Genomic DNA, 13,634 nt, shown 5'->3' with positions numbered 1-13,634 from the left:
ATTATCAAATTTGAAATGGGTGCTTTGAAATTTAAAATGAAAATGTTTAAATATGTCTGTGTTACCACAGTCACCCAAAAAAACCCCTGAAAACACCCTCTGCAGACTGCTGAAATCCAGTCTAAGGTCAAATTAATTTATGTTTTATCCTTAAGTTTCACAGCAAGTCAGAAAATGTTGAGATCTTGAAAAAGGATGAGTAAGCCAGAGAAGCAACAGATCCTTAATCACAAACACTTTTCCCCTTGTCAGTATTGAACCATTTCCTCTGCATTTTATTAGAAGACTGTATAATACTAGAGTTGCCTTCTGTAGCTCACAGTTCTCCCCGGCTGATTCAGAAAGCTCAGCCATTTCACCTCTTGCTGGCAGTTTTGACAGCAAGGTATAGATCAGAGTTTTTCTGACAAGTATCATGTAAAACAGAGTAGTTCAGAACTTGCTGAATTTGAAATCATATGCATCCATGCAAGGATATGATTCAAATGAAGCAATTTCCTACCCTAGAATATAACCCCCCAAAAATTCATCTTCCTCAAAGAAAAGTATTCTTAATTCTAAAAATACTATTGCTTTCCAAAGAAAGTTTCTTGGACGATAACTTGACATTCCAAGGAAATTTTTACTTTAGGAAGACACATAGCCTGTCATTCATGTACTGATTTCACTAGACAATTAAATCGTAACAACGGTCTTTAATATACTTTTGACTTAAAATGAAAGGCACCAAACTCAATAAAACCTTTTAAAACACTTTTGAATGCAAATCTGAACTTTGGCTTCACTTAGAATTCCTCTTCCTTGAAAGCCAGGTGGAGGGAAGGTGCATACCAAGCATCTCTCCCTTGTGAGATCACAGGGAGGACAAAAATCAGAATTCTGGGCTGGCACTCATAATTCACAGAAGAGGTTATCTCTACACCAAAACGAACAGCACCAAGTGCTGCCTTTCTGCTGCTTCAATGCTCCATCTCTCTCAGTACAACCTCAGGGCACAGACTTCATGTTTGTCCATCCCTGAGCTTCCTGAAGAAGATTTAACTCCCCGTTATCCCAAACCACAGAGGAGAAAAGCTTATCAGGTGACACCTTGGTAAGGTGGATGGGACCAGAATGAAAGCTAACTTGGGAACAAGCTGGTAGCACTAATCCAAAGCCTTCCACCCCTAAAATTGTCACCTCTCTCCCTGTAGTGCTGCTCAAAGATTGGAAGTTAGACCAGGCCCCTCTTCAGGTCCCCTTCCTTGCCCCTTGTTTTTCTCTGCTAACAAGAATACAAAAAGGCGGGCAAACAAGAGGAGCACAAACCCAACACTGTCAGGTTAAAGGTGTAGCTCCCTCCTCTGCTCTTTAAACGGTTTGTCAGGTCACTTAGAGAATCCTCCTCTGGCTGCTGGGGACACGAGAATGCAGTGTCAGGGGCTGAAAGTTCCCAATGTCTTAAAAAACAAAAAAACCCCATGCTCTACACCAAACCAACCAACCAGAACTCAGGAGCAGCCACCTCTGCAGGAAAATAAGATTTTATGAAGAATCTCTAATTTGATTTACCCTTTCTATTATTTTTGTAAGCAACGTAGCGTGGCATCAGAGGTCTCAGAGCATGTGTGAACTTTTCTAGATCTTTCTTATCAGCACCTGTAATGACAGGAGCTTGACTAATTAAACACTAATGACATTTCCAAAAAAACCCCAGGTTTTGCTAAGCTCCTCTTTTACCTAATTGTGTTTAATCTATGCATCTGAAAAGCACGTTCCTAGACATCAATTTCCAAGCTTGTGTTCTGTCTACATTACTCAGGGCTTTGCACTTCAAAGGCTGCACCAACTCTTAAATTCAGAAATCAATTCTAGAAGATAATTTATCTTGGAAAATTAAGGGTCAAAATTCCAGAAGGACAGAATAGGGAAGATTTAAAAACTGGTACCCCGAGTTTTCTGTGTTACAAAGCACTCACATTGCCCCTTACACTCATCAGCAGGATTTGCAAGCAATGAGTCCCACTACTACACATCTCCAGGACCATCCATGGCTCAGTGATGGAACAATGTCTAAGCAAAGTTTCCCCACTTCCCATTTTCCTTTTACAACTTTTTTATGTCACACCAAGCAATGAAAAATAGCTGTAACAACAAAAATGTGACCTATTAAAAATTCTACACGTTCTGAAATCGCATTGATGTTCAAAAAACATCTCCACAGTTTGCAAGGTGGCAATTAGATGTAGATGAAGACAGTAGAAGATTGTTCTCAGCATATGTGCTAATAATAAACCTTAAAAAAAAAAAAGTAGTAGCATATAATGCAATAAGCTATGAAAGTGGTAGTCAGAGTGCACACTTTTGTGTTTGTATTTTAAGATTTTGAGCTTATCTGTCTTAATTAAGGATTTGCTTCCCCACTTCTAGATTAATAAATACACTCAAAAAGCTTAGATAAAAACCTAATTCATTAACAAAAATCCACTATGTTGTTTTTTCAGTTAATTTCCTAAATGGAAAACTAGAGAGCCCTAGTTATGGAGCAATCCTGAGGACAAAGTCAGCAATGCTGACCAAAAGAGGAAAACTGGTAAAACGCAGTAGCTTTGCAAGCTACTAATACACTCAGTCACACTCTCTAATTTTGTCTATTCTAGATAGGATACAGCAGAATTCACCTAGAATTACAAAGTACAGTTACATGAATAATAATTCAACAAAATTAATGCTGTTAAAATAAATCCTAGAGAAGTAATAACACCTTATTAAATATTACCTGTTCAGACACAATTTTCATCTACCTTTGATTTTCGTTGCTAGAATATGAATTATCCTCAGTTCTTTTCCTATTCATTCAAATTCACATTTACATGAATGTGACTTAACTCCAAACACATTCTATAAAAATGTGTATCCAGACACAATGCTTAAGAAATGTTACACAAATTCTTCACTTTTCAATGCTGCTACCTAACGCTGTTTTTACTTTTGTACATTATTTCCAGCCCATAACGTGAAATCAGCTTAAAATTAAAACACATGCAGTAAAGTAGGAGGGCTTCTGCTGAGGGACTCTCTCAAGCAATGGTACAGAATATAAGCACATTCAACAGTACTCAAAGAAAAAGATTTTATGCTACTCACCATTCTGCAATTTCAGGATGAAGGATTTTGTTGTTCACATTAAATCTAAAAAAAAATAAAAAAAAATAAAAAAAAATTTAAAAACCAGCCAGACATACAACACCAGAGACTACATATTTACTTCTTTTTTTTTAACTGTGTCTTCTCTGAGGATGTGAAAAATTGTGAAAGCAAATATTGTATTGGAATTCAGTATAGATCCCAGTGAGAAGAATGCACATGCTTATCTTCACTGTGTAAGTATTTAATTTTGAAACACATGAGACTAAGCCAGAGACATAATTTTAAGAATGTGCAGAAACCAGAGTAATGGTGTGTTCAAGACATGTTTATTAAACTTATTTTGACAAAGATAAAATGTTACTAATTCACTGCTATGAGTGTGGGTTGGACAACATTGACCTCCAGAGGTCCCTTCCAAATTGTTCTGTGACTTTAACTTTGCTCCTCAAACACCCTTCAATGAAATTAAACGGTGTGCCTTGCTAATTTCATCCTTTGTTTTATGCCTTTCGATTTTTGTGTGCACAGAACGCGGCATGTGATAAACAAGTTTGCTTAGAGGACTGTGAAAAGGAAACAACCTCTCCTTGTCTTTTCTGATCTAGAGAAGAGGCAAAGCAAAAGCTTCCATCTCACCTTGGCCTCAAACATGTAACTATTTTTCTGTTTATTTTCCACATTAGCAATTCATGTATTCTTGGAACTATTTTGAGGCTCTCTAAACAATAACATTACAGTGGCCAATAGAGTAAGAAGCTGAGTAATTAAGTGGAACACAAATGGATTTTCAAGCATTGTTCAAGGGGTTTTTTTTGCTTACAATTTAAATGCCTAAGGAGTGTTCTGCATCAAAGATATTTTTGTCTGACTCAGGACTGTTGGCTTTTCAGTTAGGGAATTTAAGGGAATTAAAATGCTCCAAGGCTCCCAACAGATCTTCAAAAGAATGTTGTAAGGCAACAATCCATTTTCCCACATTTTTGAAGGAAAAATGAAATCTATTCCAGGTTATTAACCATTCTTTATACCTCAGAAGGGACCAACTAAAGCACAAATCCAATTAAAAAAATTATTTGGAAGTCACTTCTGATTGTACGAGGGTTTCACTGCATCCTCAGATAGCAGAAGAAAAAACTATGCTTCTGTTTTTCAAGAACATATGCTCACAAACTTATAAAATCCTAACAAGGTGAAGGTTAATAGCTTTGTGTTCCTACTCCAAGACAGAAAACAAGAACCTATCACAACATTCAACAAGGACAAGCTGTATGGTATTCACTATTATGGGTAGTAATTAGAAACCACTGGAAAAGCAACACAATACAAAAAGTCACAAACCACAGAACAATGCACCATTATAGAATAAAGCTTATAGAAGAAAGTCTTGTAAAACCAGAGAAAAAGGGCGCTTTTTCAATTTAATCCCAACAACTATTACCTCTGTAGGCCAATGCAGACATAATTCTGGAATGGAATAGCCAGTTAAACACAAATTTATACAGAAGAAAATATACAAATGATATAGTAAACTCAATCTATAAAAATTCTATTAAAAAACAAAAGCCTGAGCTCCCAATTTGGCTGGAAAGCATAACAACTGACACCACCACAGAAAACTGAGACACAGAAGAATTAAGCTGCAGCTGCAACAACAGACATGAGGACTTTCAATAATTGCCATCAGTATGTGAGACACAAAACAGATCAATGAAGGCAAGTGTAAGGAGACACTACAGCACTGCAAAAAAACTCCAACACCAGCTCTATGCAAATAAGACAAGTATAAACCATGGTTATTACGAAGTAAAAAAAGAAAATAAAGGGCAGGGAACTGCAGGTACAGAAAGCAGCTGACAAACTTGGAAAATTCACATCTCGTCTCTCAAGAACTTGACACATGCACTTCAAACACAAGCACAAATGGATGAAACCAAAAGCAATTCAAACAAGCCAAACAGTAAAACTATGAACCTCACAACAGAAGATTGTCTCTCATCTAAGCATCTAGCTATGATTTAAAATAAATAAATAAATAAATAAAATTGTACAGCAGCATAGGCTTATAATAGTTCAAATAACGCTCTTTTAGGAAAGAGCTTTCAGCCAAGAGCTGTACCATCTCTGTCACAGTCCCTATTTTTTAGTTATCCTGGCCCTAAAGGCTCTGCTTGAACTGCCTTTGTGCTGCCAGAAACGCAAGTTTTACTTACTGGCTGGGACCACCTACTATGTGGCAGCTCCATAAAATTCTATTTGCTGTCAACTGCGGAAGCTAATTAAGCACACAGGAAGGCAGTAGGATTACAACAAGGGGGTGCTGGGGGCGTGGAGAAGAGGCAGGAGGTCATCAGTAGAATGGCAGCTCTATCTCTTACCTGGAAGACAGACTTTCCGATATAATGTCAAGTATAAAACAAGATCTTAGATCTCCAGGACATAGCATCAGTTCACATTCGGAAGAGAATCTGATGTATTGTATGAAACTGACGATTAAGGATTCAACTGTCTCAACTCCGCTTAGCTCGTGGCAGCTGTGGGTCCTGTGCGAGTGGCCACAAGCCACCTGGTTACAACTGCTAGCCTTCTAAAGCTAATGACTCAAACCAACAAGGCAGCTAAACAAACCACATCCTAGAACTGGTTAAATAACAACCTCAAGGGGAAGAGCTTGTCATCACCAACAGGAGAACACAAATAGTGTTTAATTCACATAATTTGTGCACAAAGTCCTACATACAATAACCCGACCTTGTCCATTCAGCAAAGTTTTTATCCTGCTAGACAGTAAACAACTTACTCTTAAAACCCATGCACTACCCTAACATTAAGAGGATCATGTAGAGCAATCAAATTCTACATTTTCCTGCAATTTGCAAATTGATAATACTTAGATGATGAGATAGGTGTTCTTGAGGAAGAAAACAAATTGACATTTTGCTACAGTTGCAATCTGTAAGGTGTTAATGCTCCCATTTAATCAACACAGAACTAAGAAATACTACACTGAAAGGCATGTCCAAATTGATTTCATACTCAGTTGTCCTTTAACATGTGAGACAATTTCATTAGTTTAAAATAAAAACCTAGAAATCTACACCTCTTGTATAATAACGCCGTATAATGAGATCCTTTTTTGTAAGCTTAACAAATACACTTTGTATGTGTATGGTGATAAGAATCTAAAACGTATTCATAAATGATGTTAGAATTTTCTACTCTTCTTCAACATGGAGAGTCTTTCCCCTAATGACTGACTTCACTACGCAATAGGGAAGAGGCCACTTAGATGGCCAACAAGTGATACCCAACAAGTGTGGTTCTGAGGCAAAGGAATTCACTGAAAAACTTTAAACATTACATACAATTTCTTGTATCATTTACATCAGTCGATTCTGAGGATGAAAAAAGCCCCCAACACAGCAAGTAAAGATGTATTCAACATTGTTTTAAAGTATGTGGCACATTACTCTTTATCCATACAGGTTCAAAATCCATTTTCTATATGGTGAGCCATATCATCTCAAAGCATTTTTAGAAGTGCTACATAACCACCACATGATTAGATATAAAAAATTCCTGCACATTTTCCAGTCTGAAAAATGCACCCATGAATTAGGGGGAAAAAAAGGAACTAGCCTTTATTAGCAAACAGAAATACATGTTTCTAGAAAACAATGCATTAGAACTACTTCAGAAGCCTGCCTTTGATACTTAAGCCATCTGAGGCAACTGAGAGCAAGTCATTTCTGTAGGATTCGTAACAGCTGTAAATACAGCTGACCCGAGGGGAGTTACCAGGAACAACATTAGTAAACGCTCCAGGTCTCCGACATCCCTGCCCCAGGCTGCTCCCTCTGCTGAACCATGGTACTACTCACTGCTGAGCAGGGTGACTTCCCAAGTACCGCCATTCTCCATTTTTACAGATTGCAGCAACATATTCCCTTTTTTTAGTACAATATACTTTGCTATATGAGGCAGCTATACATAAACTAATGGAAACCATGACATAATTCACTATTATGGGCTCTATTATCAACATAAAATCAAGTTTGATCATTGCTTACAGGACAAAAATAACTTAGGGGTGATCTTCAGGGTGAGCATAGAAATAACCCATGACCACAGTAGTCATTTGGTCTCAAAAGACTATTTATTACAGTGGAAAAATTAATCAAATAGTTTAGGTAATTATGTTCCAGAAGAAGTTTAAAAGGTTCAAAAAAGTAAGGCAGGGAAGCAACATCATTAGGGCAAGAAAAAGGCAGCTTCTGACAGGAGCAGATGAACAACCTGCAAAGAGTGTGAGATTCAGCTTTTTCAGGAAATGATACAGTATTTCTATTATTATCCATCAGAAAAGAAAAAAAAAAACAAAAACAACAAAACACCACACATTGGGGCACAGTCAGTCTAGGTAAAAAAGACAAATGGGAACAGGAGGAACACAAAAGGGCCCTGGCAAGCAAATACATCTTGGCCAGATAGCCTGAAAATGGAAACAAACAAGAACCCAGGAATGAAATACAGCATCATAGCTAGGGCAAAGCCCGCTGAGCGGAGGGCAGACGAGACAGCGAACAAGGCGCAGTCACGGGAGGGTGGGCTGAAGGAACACATTGCTCAGTATGAACTCCATGGCTTTAGTCCTCTTGGAAGAAATCAATACATCCAAAATATATGCAATTCTACAAAGGAAACATTTAATATAGAAGAGGTGGAGAAGCAGGAAAGCAGAAATGCTGAAATTGGTTTGGGTTGGTGTCAAAAATAAATATAAAATGGGCTGGTTCATATGCAGTTACAAAAATCTGAGAAGAGCAGATTCCCCCTCCTCTGCACCCTCAATTAGCAGCGATGGCTCTCCGCATGCCTGCCACTGGTACGCAGACCAAGCACACCCTCCTGAGAGATGGGACAGCCCTGGAGAAGAAAGCAGGAGTCACAGAGATCAAGGCTGGAGTGACGAGTGGTTTGAGGGCATGCTATCTGTCAGAAGAGGGGAGTGGATCTTCAACACATCCAACAACAACATCAATGCCTGCTCTTCTGCACAACGAGCACAGGAGGGGAAGACACCAATCAGATCTGTGAGAGGCAGCAAAATGAACAACTTGGTGCCTAGAGGTGGAGAGGGATGAGCTTATCCCAAGTCTCAAAAGACAAGTATCTGCGAAACAGTCGGAAATCACCCCCAAAGAATGGGGAAGTACTCCTCCTAGAGCACACTCACACCACGTGTACAGCAAACTGGGAAGCCAGCAATAAAATACCATTAATTCCTTTAAGTGTTGCAGGAGACATGCTATTAAAATCTCACATCAAGTGCTAAATGGAGTGGCTTCCTACCTTAATGTTGACTAGTAATAGAACGTGTTACTAATTAAACTCTAGTGTTTAGTGAAATTCAGGGGGGGGAAAAGGGCTTTTTGGTACTTCAAATAGACCTTTGTACATCATTCCCATGACAAATTACTGCTGGAGTTAATAACTGTTTATATCTCATGTGGAGATGTCTCAGATAAAACTGGAGGTATTGCTCCACACAGATTTTGGAGTCCACCTGTACCTGGAGAGCGTATGAACTGAGTATCTACTTGGTCAAAGCAACAGAACATCATACTGCTGTGACAGCAGAGAGGAGACCAAATATGCATTAAAAACAGCTTGCTTGTATTCTGGAATAGTTTACATTTAACTCACTGGGCAGCAAAAGATGTCTAAATGTCTGCCACCTCGGTCCCCAATATCCCTGACAGAATCATTAGGTTTCCATTTAGGTTGTAGAGGGGAGAACAAAGTAATTATGGAATCAGATTCCGTATTTCAGTTCACATGACGCAGAGAAAAGATGAACCCAGCAGAAAGCATGCTCTTGGACTAAACAAATAAGTGCCCAGACTTGCAGCAAATTCTGTGCATTATGATCATCATTGCATAATTAACATGCTGTTGACAGAGGTGGATGGAGAAAAATACAGTGGGGTGACTGGGAGTCAAGGGTCATTAAAAAAGGCCATCTATTCAACATCTCAGCATGAGTGTTTATTTTAACAGGCTTTTTAACAGGCTTTGTTTCTTTTTTGCCATACACTTGAGCTAAAATGGAAAATGGATTTCATTTTAGGATATTATAACAGAATAGATGGTTGTATTTCATTCAAAATTGAGGCCATCATCCTCACATCCCAGAGCAGACTGTGATGTACTTTTATTTACTAACTTTTCAAAATACTGAATGCAGGAGGACATTTTCACCCCGCTAGCAGCCAAACTTCATAAAAAGACAACACCAAGGGACAATAAAAGATCACATCTAGGCAGAAAGGTCATCTTTTATTTTACACCTGTAATGTAACATCTTTTCAGAAGACTGCACATACCAGAATCCCTCATATGTACCTTAATACTGTACAAGGAAGTGATGAACAGAAAGAAGGTACTCAAAGATTTCTTTTTCTGAAATCTGAAAACCAAATATTCCAATCCCAAAAGTGGAAATGGAGATAAGGGGATGGGTCTGTTTGGTTTTAGATACTTAAAGGAAACTCAGAGAAAGAGAAACATTGGATGACCTTAGATGCAAGACAGATTTCCAAAAAAACCCACCACTGTATTTCAAGTCATTAGAAACATGTCAAACATTTTCTTTCCAAAGATATACTAATACATTTGATCTGACATTCAACATCCTGTCATTAGGAAAAAACATCATTGAATGTGAAATATAAAATTAATTAAACATAACCACGCAACAATTAATGTATTAAAAAGCTTTGTCACTTACTGGCTGATTCCCTCAAACGAAGCTTCTTTGGAGACATTTCCGCTATCAGTATTAACACCGCGCTGGGAGGGAAAAGATTAAAAGCACCATGATTCTGAGCCAAACACAGTATTTAAAATTTAAATCATGGGGAGAACCTGATTGCAGTAAGTCTTTAGGAAAACTTATACATAAGTTTACCTGAATCACTATAAATAAAAAACCTAGACTGTTTGTTGAAATGCAGACCAGTATTAGAAATTATTTGTTTCATAACAGACCAGCGTAGAACTCAGGTTAGGATGTGCTGCTTAGGAAAATGGCAGACTTTGATTTTTAATTCCCTTATGTCTTGAGAGCTAGGAGACCTATATAAAAAAGGGCAAGGGAGTAACAAATGAGCAAGGTTTCTTCTGAAGTAATTTCATTTAAAAATAAATTATTACACACTGCCTTGGCAATGCTTACTATTTAAATTTGCATGCCACTCCCCTACAGGTTTTCATTCAAGCAAGTAGCATAAGCAAGAGTATTTTGGCTGCTACACAGCAGATGGACACTTCTGCCATATGCCTGGGAAACCCTGTGGAGCAGCATTAGAGTTCTGTATCTGGAAAGAGACGACAGGAGGAAAGGACCAAGTGCTCTTCCCTTCTCTGTGTACTTCTCCACAGCAGTGGGAGGAATGGGAAAGCATCACAGCTCCATCGTCTCAGCCAGGAATTAGGTGAAAATTCCTGATTACAACAGGATGCTCACAGAATGACAACTAATCAACAGCTTGATGTGCAGAAATGAATGGTAAGAAGCACAAGATGGTAAAATAGTCCCTTTCTCACTCATTTCTCAAAGAACATGAAGAAAGCTATAGGCTCATCTTTTATATGTGTGTCTGTGTGTGTATACAAATGTAAGTGGAAGAAAGACTGAAAACTATTTAGGGCCTCTGTTCTTAAGAAATCAGATCTCATGCCATGTGACTGCTTAAGGAGGCATTTTTTGTAAGACTTCTGTCTGGCAACTAACATAGGAAAACAAGAAATTCAGGAGCTGCCACTGCATTTGCTGTAAGAGAAAGCTCAGAGTCAGCAAATCATTTCTTATTGGAGACAAGAAATCAGATACTCTAATAGTAAGAGGTTTACAAAACATCTGTCAAGGAAAGAGGTGATGGAGAAGAAACCTGCAAGCTCTACATCCGTTCATTCATCCGTCTTCCAGAGAAATAAGCAAGCACCATTCAAAATACTTTGCAGGTGTGCAATACCATTCCTTCCTCCCAGAAGTTGCTCTTACCAACCCACTCAATGCAGGAACAGCATTCCCTGAATCTTTGCAGGATTTCCATAGAAAAGCCCAAACATGCTCATGACATGACCAGAGCAGTAAAAGAGAAAAATGGAGTTTGGAGTCACCGTACATAGGCTGGAGGGCAGCATGGTTGACGTTAGATAGGCTTGTCATATTTTACTACAAAGCAGATAAAGGTTTTGGCAAAAAGAACATAGATTGGAAGGCCAGAGGTTACAAATTTTGAGATCATGGAGGTGCCAGAAGACTAGATTACTATACACAGGTAGCTTCAAATTTGGCAAAGATGGGGAGAAAAAGATAGGGAATGACAGTGCAAAGAAATACTGAATAACCTGCTCTCCTTATTCAAGAAAATGGGTAGTAATTCTACAGAATAATATGACTCACCAAAGTAAGGAGCACAGCAGGATTCTTCGAAGCCAAGACACTGGATATCTAAAATGAAGTTTTAGATTACTATAATTTTTCTTTTTTTCTTCCTTATAATCACATTGATACCAATTTCATCAACATTTGCTATACACAAATGAGCTGCAAAGAAAAAAAATGCTCCTCTGATCTCTTTCAGATATTGTAGTATTACCTGTCACTGCAACAAGAGTCAGTAGATCACAAAATATTTAGACAAAAATGCAGTGCTTAAGTTGGTGGTGTCCTTTAAAGACACAAGTATTAACTATAACTTAATATTAAGTCTGTTTTAACTATAACTTAATCTTAAGTCTGTTTTAACTATAACTTAATCTTAAGTCTGTTTTAACTATAACTTAATCTTAAGTCTGTTGTCCTCATTTGGAAGACAATGGATATATGAGCCAAAAAGCTGTAATGTCACACAGAAATAAGGAATAACAGGGTACTCTGTATCCACAACACCCTACTGCTTATAAAACACACATGCATTAATATTATTACATTACAATGTGCTAAATACATCGTAATGAGTCTTTACTGTTATTCTCACTGGGTCATCTTTTACTGACTAATACTTATATTAGGCTCCTTCAGTACCCTGCAAACACTTACAAACTGAGAACAAAATCATTGGGCTTGTAGAGAACTGCGCTTTCAAAGCAGCTGCAGAAAGGCGGGCACTGATTTACACATTCCTTGGGGCAATGAACAGGTCACATAATTCCATGGAGCATGGTTCTACCAAATTTAAACCAGCTTAATAGCATGTTAATATTAACAAAAAAAGTCATATGGCAGTGAGGTATAAAAATATCAATTCCACATTACCTTTTTTTCCTCCCCACAAAATATCAGGATTACACACTTACACAGCTCGCTCATTTGTTGACATAAAACTATCCTGTAAATAAGGCCCCTAGTGTCCTGATGGTGAAAAACAACTCCTTAGCAAACCAGGAGAAAGGTATAGACAGAATATTTGAAAGCTGAACGGTATCACTGCAAGCTTCAACAGCTTCTACCTTCAATCCATGTCGTCCAGGTAGGAAACAGCCTTTATGTTGGGACAATTTACTGGTCCACGTACAGAACTCTTTCCCATCAATGAGTTTTTTAAGCAGAAAGGAAGCAGAAAATAGAACTGCAATAAAGGCATTTGTTGATGGAAAAGGACCCAAAACAACTAAGGTGACCCAAAATAAATATGATTTTTAAAAATAAAACATGTATTTTCCACTTGCAATTTTCACTGTCTGACAGATGAGCACTGGAGCGCCTGCATTCTACACGACTCCAACTCACACACGTCAAAAAGCAACCTCTCCACAGCTTCCTCCACCCCCAGGTACTGAAATACAGGATCAAACTTCACTTCATAGCTGGACTCATTATGAAAATGAAATGAAACATCCTCACAGCTGATGAGAGCAAAATTTTCCATCTAGCGAATCAGTTAGTGCTCTGCAGGGACAGAAGTATCAGAGTCTTCCTTTTCAAGCTGCTCGCCATGAAAAATCACCCACAGAGCTTGGCAAAAATACTACCCAAACCCTGCTGAGCCTTCCTACCAAAGAAAAGATAACTGGCCAGGTGCATAAGTATACAAACATCTGCTCAGAAATGAAATGAGAAACCTAACTAAGCAAGTCACACTTGCATTAAAAATATGAATATATTTGCTTATTCAAATATTTGAATGATTCAACATAAACTAAGAGTAAGGCAGGCAGCCTTTCCTCACAGCTCTCTGTAGGCTCCTAAGCCGGAGCTTGAACATGCAACCTCCCTGACAGCAATCTCCTCAAATCTCCAAGGCATTGCAAAAAATGTATTTAGTAACATGTTTCTGTTGGATAAAGACACAGACTGACAGGTCTCATGATGCACAGAACACGTTTATGAGACTGTCTTTGGATTAAGACATTAGTGTTCAGCTCAAAATGGCAGCCTTTTAAAAATGAATAAATAAAATATTTACAAGTGCTTTATAAGAACAAAGGACACCTTCCAG

The 13,634-nt window shown here is 38.1% G+C and overlaps 1 protein-coding gene across 1 annotated transcript in view; it reads right to left on the bottom strand.

The window, feature by feature from the left end:
- PEPD (peptidase D) overlaps nucleotides 1–13,634 on the bottom strand; it is a 141,191-nt gene that overhangs the window by 104,991 nt on the left and 22,566 nt on the right. Inside the window, exons 5-7 of the mRNA XM_075766017.1 lie at nucleotides 11,597–11,644; nucleotides 9,917–9,978; nucleotides 3,127–3,171 (exon numbers count right to left, since the gene is read on the bottom strand). Coding sequence (XP_075622132.1) covers nucleotides 3,127–3,171; nucleotides 9,917–9,978; nucleotides 11,597–11,644 — 155 coding nt within the window. The remainder of the gene's footprint in view (nucleotides 1–3,126; nucleotides 3,172–9,916; nucleotides 9,979–11,596; nucleotides 11,645–13,634) is intronic.

The sequence above is a fragment of the Balearica regulorum genome, chromosome 13 (genome assembly GCF_011004875.1).
Source record: "Balearica regulorum gibbericeps isolate bBalReg1 chromosome 13, bBalReg1.pri, whole genome shotgun sequence".
NCBI classification, from domain to species: domain Eukaryota; kingdom Metazoa; phylum Chordata; class Aves; order Gruiformes; family Gruidae; genus Balearica; species Balearica regulorum.
Note: the sequence above shows the minus strand (reverse complement) of the source record. Positions and strands in the feature narration are given on the sequence as shown.